Here is an 8,864-nt window from a genome sequence, read left to right on the forward strand (position 1 = left end):
AGATGGAGCAATCAACATCCGTTCATGGCTGCTCGTCGCAGCTGGACACGGGCAGCAGTAGCGACGTGTCGGAGCAGTGGTCGACGAACTGTTCGTCGACATGGTGGAGCTGGGTGTTTGGACGGGATTGTGGTCGTTTGGTCGACTGGTTCTGTTGGAACGTGAAGACGCAGCAACGGGGGGGGGGGGGGGGAGTCGACGCAGCAACGATGGTCGACGCAACAATGGCGGAGAAGATGACGAAGGCGAGGTCGAGGAAGAAGAAAGAGCAGCAGTGGCGTGAAGGGGAAACAAAAGGATCAGCCATGGATGGGTTCTTTTGAGCTTTTGGAGAAGAAGGAGCAAAAATGGGTGTGGGGGGCGGATAGTTAGTTTTAGGTTTTTAGGGTTTTTTGTTTTTTCTTTTGTTTTGTTTTTTGAATGAAGAAGGGTGTTGGGTTAATGGGTTAATGGGGCGGACCGGGTCGACCCGTGTGAAGTGGACTGGGTCGTGGACAATTGTTTGGGCCTGGGGTTGAAAATTGAAGAAGTGGCCCAATCCGATTTTTATTTGTATTTTTGTTATCTTTTCTTCTTTTATTTTCTAAAACTAAATTATAAAAATACTTAAATTATTATTAAGAACTAAATTAAGTTATAAAAGCGCAAATTAACTACCAATAACAATTAACGCACAATTAAGTAATAATTAAGCATAAAATTGTTCATTTGGACATTAAATGCTAAAAATGCAAAAGGTGCCTATTTTTGTAATTTTTAATTTTTGTAAAACTAATTTAATTATTAACAATTGTAGAATTAAATCCTACATGCAAAATGAGACATATTTTTATATTTTTTATTAATTTAACAAATAAGCAAACACAAACAAATACAAATAATTATCCAAAAATATCACAAAAATACTCAAAAATTGCACACCAAGGAAAATCATTTTATTTTGCATTTTTTGGGAGTATTTCTCATATAGAGCAAAAATCACGTGCTTACAAACGTGAAAGAAGAAAGGAGAGAGAGAATCATAATATTATCTCCCTTGTCGGGATATTATGATTTTGATATTATTTTCCCTTGCCGGGATTTGATTGTTGTACTATTATTCCCTTGCCGGGATTTGATTGTTGTACTATTGTTCCCTTGCCGGGGTTTCATTGTGATTTCATTTATTACTTGCCCTTATTTCTTGTGTTTGTTGCTTGGGTAAGGAAGAGTGTAAAGCACGAAGGGTAATGTTGTGTATGATTTTGTGAGGAAGAGTGTTAAAGCACGAAGGGTTATGTAGTGTTTGATTTTGTGAAGAGGAGTTAAAGCACGAAGGGCGATGTCATGCCGCATGATGTACAATTCTGTGCCGATTATATTGATTTTATGGTGAGGACGAGAGTAAAAACACGAAGTTTACATTGATTCTTATGGTGAGGACGAGAGTAAAAACACGAAGGGTGATGCCGTGCACTTGTCCTTGATTTTTCCTGATGCCGTGTAAAGCACGAAGGGTGATGTCGTGTGTCGTTTGCTTGCTATGTTTACTTGTGGTTACCAATTCAAGTGTTTTCAACATTTCATATTCCTTTACTGTGGTGATCTTTTGTGAAGGAACCCCATCGTGTTTTCAATACTTCAAATTTCAACAATTGTTACATTTTTAACTCAATTGATTTATCAACTAAAGTTTCCTTAAACCGTTTGAGGTTGTACTTTACTTTAAAAGGAATTTCTACTATGTGTTGATTTATTGATTTCTCATATTAAAGGTAATGATTCATTCAATATTGTAACTTAATTGAAAAGGGTATTTTCTTTATTAAATGATTTCTAAAAATAACTCCATCTTCTCTTGTTAAGTTCCTAATTGGTTTGCAAGTTGTACTCTACTTTATGTTAAGTGAATGAGGTTCCTTGAACATTCTTAATCGTATTGGGTTATGGAACCTTTGAACTGAGTAATATGAGGATATTGTTGTGCAAAATGAGACAGAAATATGTAGGCATGAGGTGACGTGAAAATATGAAAGTGGGCTGAGACCTATATTGTTTATGATTATGAAATGAGGTGTCACAAGGTGACCTTTACTCAAAAGAATTATATTCGAAAGATGCTTACCTAGAAGGTACTTATTTGAAAGAAATATATTCAAAATATATTTATTGAAAAGCATATTATCTTAGAGATTATTACTTGAAGGATTTATAGGTGAAAGATTTATATTTGAAGGACTCGATTAATTAATTGCACTTGTATTTATTATTTGTTGAGAAGCATTTATGGTGTTCTTGTTGCCTGCCATTTATATCACTGGTTGATCCTTGTTGCCATCATTTTTATCTGTTTCCTATTATTTTGTATGCTATATTGCACAGGTTTATTTGGTAATATGGTCCTAGCCTCGTCACTACTTCGCTGAGGTTAGGCTAGACACTTACCAGCACATGGGGTCGGTTGTGCTTACACTTCTGTACATTTTTGTGTACAGATCCGAGTATTTGATCGTTAGTGACGGTGAGGAATTGTTGCAGTGGGGACTCAAGGTAAACTTGTTGTAGTACATTCGCAGGTCTCGGAGTCACCTTCAATTGTACTTATTTCTGTTTGTTCCCTTTGTTTCGGAATAGAGATGTATTTATTTGTATAACTACTCTTAGATAAGCTTATGACTTGTACTACTGATTTTGAGAATTATAAATTGTTTAGAGAAATTTCATTTGAAGTTAATAAATATCAATGTTATTTCAGTTAAATGTTAGGCTTACCTAGTTTAGAGACTAGGTGCCATTACGGCTCCTTCGGAGGGATTTTTGGGTCGTGACATGGAAGATGAGATACCAGCTACACCTACTAGTGCTGGAGCTGGTAGTGTTGGAGTTGCTACAAGGGGTGGTGGTCGTGGCGCTAGTAATAGACCACCTGTGGCTCCGACTACTAATCGTAGAAAAAGAAGTAAGGTTTGAATTTTTTTTGAAATAATAGAAGGTACTGATAGAGTTAAATGCAAACTTTGTAAAGGTGATTTTAAACATTTGACTAAAGGAAATTTAGGGGGACTGGGACGCTTAGTAGACATATGAGAACTGAGCATCTCATAGAATGGGGCGCTGATGGTGATGGAAATCAAACAACTCTTAACCCTACTACTGGAGGTCTAGTGAAATATGATAAAATGAGGGATCGTGTGGAGTTAGAAAAAATGATTGTTTTGGGTTGTCTACCTTTTTCTTTTGCTTCTTCATCATATCTTATTATGTATATTCAAAGGATTTACAATTCTTTATTTAAAGGTATCCCTAGAAGTACTTGTAGAGCTGATATCTTTAGACTTCATGGACAATATCAAACAGACATACGTTATTTGTTTAGCCACCTTCCTTGTAGAGTTTCTCTAACTTCTGATATTGGCCATGTTGTTAATGGAAATGATTATTTGACAATTACATGTCATTGGATAGATGATACTACTTGTATGCAAAAACATATTATCGCTTTTAGATATGATGAAGATCAGAGTCATACTGTTGCGTTTATAAATAGTACTATTTGTGAAGTTGTTGAATTTTATAATCTCAAGCAAAACGTTTTGTGTATGTCTTTTGATAATGCTTCTAATAATAATGCCGCAATTTTAATATTAAAACTGCATTTGAAGCCACCTCTTGATGAAAGTTTTCATGTTAGGTGTGCATGTCATGTTTATAATTTAATTGTTAAAAGTGACCTTGATTTATTTTCAACTAAGATTACTCATGTTAGAAGAGCAGTTGGTGTTATTCAAGGAAATAATAGATAATCTAGAATAAAGGAACTTAAGAATAAGCGTGTCCGGTATAACCTTAAACCCAGATTCACGCGAGACGAAATTGTTACTAGATGGAATTACACATATATATTTTTAAAATGTTGCTACAAATATAGATTTCCAATAACTGAAGTTGCTAATGCGCATTGTATTGATCCAGACCGTATGTTAACAATTAGTACTTGGGAGGTCATTAATGATGTTGTTAAATTTTTACATAAATTTTATACAACTACTGTTGAGTTTTCTGGAACATATTACCCTACTGTTACTATGACTTTAGTACATATAGCTGAAATTTCTTTTCTAATCTTTGAATTTAAGAAGAAAGAACAATATAAGGATGTTGTGAAAAAAATGCAAGCAAAATTCAAAAAATATTTCTTTCCAATTCCTCCGATTTACTTAATTGGTGCTGTTTTAAATCCTTCTATTAAGATGTCTGATTGTCACCAATTAATGAATGTTTTATATACTTATATGGAGATTGGACCAACTGAAACCCCAAATTTATATGTTTCTATGAACAAGCTAAATGAATATTTACAACAATTATATAATTATTATGCAAATGTAATTGATGATGCTGCTCTTAATGTAGGCAATGTTAATCCAACTATGCATTGTACCACTTCTGCTACTGTGGATGATGAAGAAGGCCTTGATAGTTTTAATATTTTTTCTACATTTTCTAACACTCAAACCAGTAGCAGGAACATTGATGAACTTCAATTCTACTTGCAGAAGCAAAAAGAGCCTCGCATAAAGGAATTTTCACCGTTAGGATGGTGCCATGAGAATGGAAAGCAATTTCCTGTTCTCTTTGCTATGGCTCGGGACGTGCTGAATGTGCCAATTTCTACTGTTGCATCGGAGAGTGCATTTAGCCAAGCAAGATAACAACTTGGAGGCACCCGTCACTCATTGGGAAGCAATGCTTTGGAAGTTTTAGTATGTTTCAGAGATTGGATTTAATCGGAATGAAGAAATCAAGGACGTGAAGATGTTGATAGCTCAGAAGACGAGGGACTTGGAGATATATTAACACATGGTAACTCATCCGAATTTAACATTCTAGAAGAAGGTCACTCAGTTTATATTGATTATGAAGAACTTACTAAGGCAATGCAAAATCTTTGAATTTATTTGTTGTTAAAAATGTAAACATTTCAATTTGTAAGTTTGAATTATGAAATAAATGTAGCACTTGCAATAAGTGTAATTTTTTTCTATCTTCCTTGTATTCTTTATGTTAATACTTTGTATTAATATAACTTATAATAGTTATAGAAAATAGAAAAAAAAAATTAAAAATACACTAAACCCGACCCGGTCCTCTCAACCCGTAACCCTTACGGTTCAATTTTTATCCGGATGAACCCAAACCCGTTAAGACCCGACCCGTAACCGGCCCGGACCGTAACTCGTACGGGTCCAATAAATAGCAGCCCGACCCAGCCCACCCATTTAACACCTTTAAACCAAAGTCAGAAAGTCAGACTTAATGAGACCCACTTCATCTAATTCATTATCACAGCTCAAAGGAAATAGATAACATCAAGAAAATGGATAATTTAATCAAGATAACGAATCAATGCATGCTAACACAAGAACAAAATGACCGGTTCAAGAATTATCTCCGCCATTGTTTCATTTACTAAATGAGCTAGCCTTTAATTCTAACCTAAATCAGGGAAAAGATAAGAATAAAGAATACGGAATTACGGTTTGGGGGGCTGCGCGACGCGTGGATTACATTATTCGTTTTTTCTTTTTTAATAAATTTCTTCTCAAAAATGGAAATTAGTATATAAAAATAAAGAAAAATAACTAGCCAAAAACCTATACTAATCCGTATTTTCTGGTTGTTATGGAGTTGCACCAAGGATCTGCGTTCAGCCCTTTCCTATTTGCCCTGGTGATGGATGTCATAATGCATAATATTCAAGGGGAGGTGCCATGGTGCATGCTATTTGCTGATGACATAGTCCTAATTGACGAGACACGACGCGACGTCAACGAGAGGCTAGAAGTTTGGAGACAGGGCTTTGAGTCTAAAGGTTTCAGGTTGACTAGGATGAAGACGGAATACCTCGAATGCAAATTCGGGGCCGAGCCGACGGACGCGAGAGTGGAAGTGAGGCTTGACTCTCAAGTCATCCCTAAGAGGGGTAGTTTCAAGTACTTTGGGTCACTTATTCAGGGAATCAGGGAGATCGACGAGGATGTCACACACCGTATAGGGGTGGGGTGGATGAAGTGGAGGTTAGCGACGAGAGTCCTGTGTGACGAGAAAGTACCACCGTTACTAAAAGGTAAGTTTTATAGAGCAGTGGTTAGACCTGCCATGTTGTATGAGACCGAGTATTGGCCGGTTAAGAACTCACACATCCAGAAGATGCAAGTAGTAGATATGAGGATGTTGAGGCGGATGTGCGGGCATACAAGGATGTATAAGATTAGGAATGAAGATATTCGAGAGAGAGTGGGCGTGACCCCCATGGAGGACAAGATGCGGGAAGCAAGACTCAGATAGTTCGGGCACATTCAGAGGAGGAACACTAATGCACCAGTGAGAAGGTGTGAGCGATTGGTGGTGGTGGGCACGAGGAGAGGTAGAGGGAGATCTAAGAAGTATTGGGGAGATGTGATCAGGCAGGACATGACGCGACTTAGGATTACTGAGGACATGACCCTTGACAGGGAATTGTAGAGGTCGAGCATTAAGGTTGTAGGTTAGGGGGAAGTTGTGAATATTTCTACAGCGCACTAGAGTGAGACTAGCCAGTTAGGAGTTAGGCTTAGGATGCTACTGATCAGCTACTGATGCAGGGCTTTATATGCTGCTGGATATTAGTGTACCTTCCATCTTTCTCGTATTTCCTATATTTTCTTATATTGCTGTTATTTTATTATTTTAGGTTATTTCATGTTATGTTATGTATTTTATGTTATTTTATTATGAGTCTATCGATAGTACTAATATATCGTCACTTGTTGCTTTCTTGAGCCGAAGGTCTCCTGGAAACAGTTTCTCTGCCCCTCGGGATAGGGGTAAGGTTTGCGTACATATTACCCTTCCCAGACCCTATTTGTGGGGTTATACTGGGCTGTTGTTGTTGTAAAAACCTATACTAACCCGTATAAACTATTAAAAAAAATTATTCCTACTACAAAATATGTTGAAAGGAAAAGGTTGAAATGAAGTTTAAAATGAGGACGAAATACTTTTTCTTTTCCTTTTGCTGAGCTGGCAATAAGTTCATAATTTGTAAATACCCAACTGATATCTTTTTCTGATACTTTTCAACTATAACGTCCACCGAAATGAAACAATATTTGTCTGGTATAGTATCTTTTCTGTCCCATATGTATGAAAAATCAATATTCGTATTATATTATACTGCATACAAACTTCTCTTTCTTTTACCTCCAGCATATATTTATATTGGTTTGTTTGGTTTATCATAAAAATATCTTAGAATTATAATAAGGATGAAATAACAAGACAAGGAATTAAATAACGTGAGGCAATTGAATCAGAGACAATTGTCACGATCCAGATTTTCCACCCTCGAGAGCCGTGATGACGTCTACTCGTAAAAACTAGGCAAACCAATTATTAAGGTTTTAACCCATTAGCAATCAACCCAAACAGATATAAACAATAACTAAAGCTAAACAGATGAAAAGTGCGGAAGAGTTATAACAAATTCAAATAATCCAATACATGTCTACCCCCGAATCTGTTGTCACAATTTCACGAACATCTATGAATTTTCTACAAGCATTAGTCTGGAAAGAAAAGTACAACTATTCTCGGAATGAAAAGAGACAGCAGAAAGCTAAAACAGGGAAGGGGAACTTTAAGCTCTGCGGACGCCAGCAGATCTACCGTGGTCTCCCTGGACTAAAGGAAGCTACCTCAACTACTCACCGAGTCCGGTACCGAAATCTGGACAAAAAAGTGTAGGTGTAGCATCAGTATAACCGATCCCATATACTGGTAAGTGTCGAGCCTAACTTCGGCGAAGTAATAACGAGGCTAGGACACGACAACTATATAAACCTGTGCAGTTGAATCATATACAAAGAGACTCATAGTAACATGAATCAACAAAATAAGGTGGGAAGGGGACATGCTACGGGGAATATCATTCTAACAATAAACCAATAAAGAAGCATAATGAACATCATATCAATATCAACAAGAATAATGAAACGGTAACACGTGCACGACATCACCCTTCGTGCTTTTACTCTCGTCCTCACCATATGAAACAACAAAAATGACACGACATCACCCTTCGTGCATTACCTCTCATAATCATGGTACGACATCACCCTTCGTGCATTATTCCTCACAATATCGGCACGTCATCACCCTTCGTGCATTAACTCTCAAATCATGGCACGACATCACTCTTCATGCATTAACACTCATAATATCGGCATGGCATCACCCTTTGTGTATTACACTCACTCACAATATCATGCACGACATCACCCTTCGTGATTTATATTCTTCCTTACCCAAACAATAAAAATAATATGTCCCGGCAAGGGAAATCAACAATATCAACAATAACATCCCAGCAAGGGGTTCAACTATAACCAATCTTGTTTTCAACAATTACTTTACAAAATGAAACTCAACTTGAGCCAATACTCAACAATAATCAATTACTAAGAAACTTTCATAAGCTTTGTTCAACATTGATAATCATCAATTTGAGTATGATCGATACATAATAGAGTCACAACAATCATGACATAAGACTCACGGACATGTTTGACATCAATGTATAGATAATCGTCACCACACCTATACGTCATACTCGATACTAAAACATAGAAAATAAGACCACAACTCCTATTCCCTCAAGCTAAGGTTAGACCAAACACTTACCTCGATTCCGCGGACAAGATTAAGCCTCAATTACCACTTCACCTCTCGGTTCCACTTCCAATTCGCGTGTATCTAGTCATAATTTACTTAATAACACCAATAAATGCTAAATAAACCAATTCTAATGCATGAAAATATACTTCCCATTATTTTTCCCAAATAGT

At 36.7% G+C, this 8,864-nt stretch overlaps 1 protein-coding gene across 1 annotated transcript; it reads left to right on the forward strand.

The window, feature by feature from the left end:
* Nucleotides 1-5,661: 5,661 nt before the first annotated feature.
* On the forward strand, nucleotides 5,662-6,327 carry LOC138879934 (uncharacterized). The gene has a single exon (XM_070159583.1). It carries the CDS (start codon nucleotides 5,662-5,664, stop codon nucleotides 6,325-6,327), a length of 666 nt encoding a protein of 221 aa, XP_070015684.1.
* The last annotated feature ends 2,537 nt before the right edge of the window (nucleotides 6,328-8,864 follow it).

This window comes from Nicotiana sylvestris, chromosome 10 (genome assembly GCF_000393655.2).
Source record: "Nicotiana sylvestris chromosome 10, ASM39365v2, whole genome shotgun sequence".
Lineage (NCBI taxonomy): Eukaryota > Viridiplantae > Streptophyta > Magnoliopsida > Solanales > Solanaceae > Nicotiana > Nicotiana sylvestris.

What these genes read in the sequence shown, in the direction of transcription:
- LOC138879934 (XM_070159583.1), top strand. Translation starts at nt 5,662, where the DNA reads ATGGAGTTGCACCAAGGATCTGCGTTCAGCCCTTTCCTATTTGCCCTG.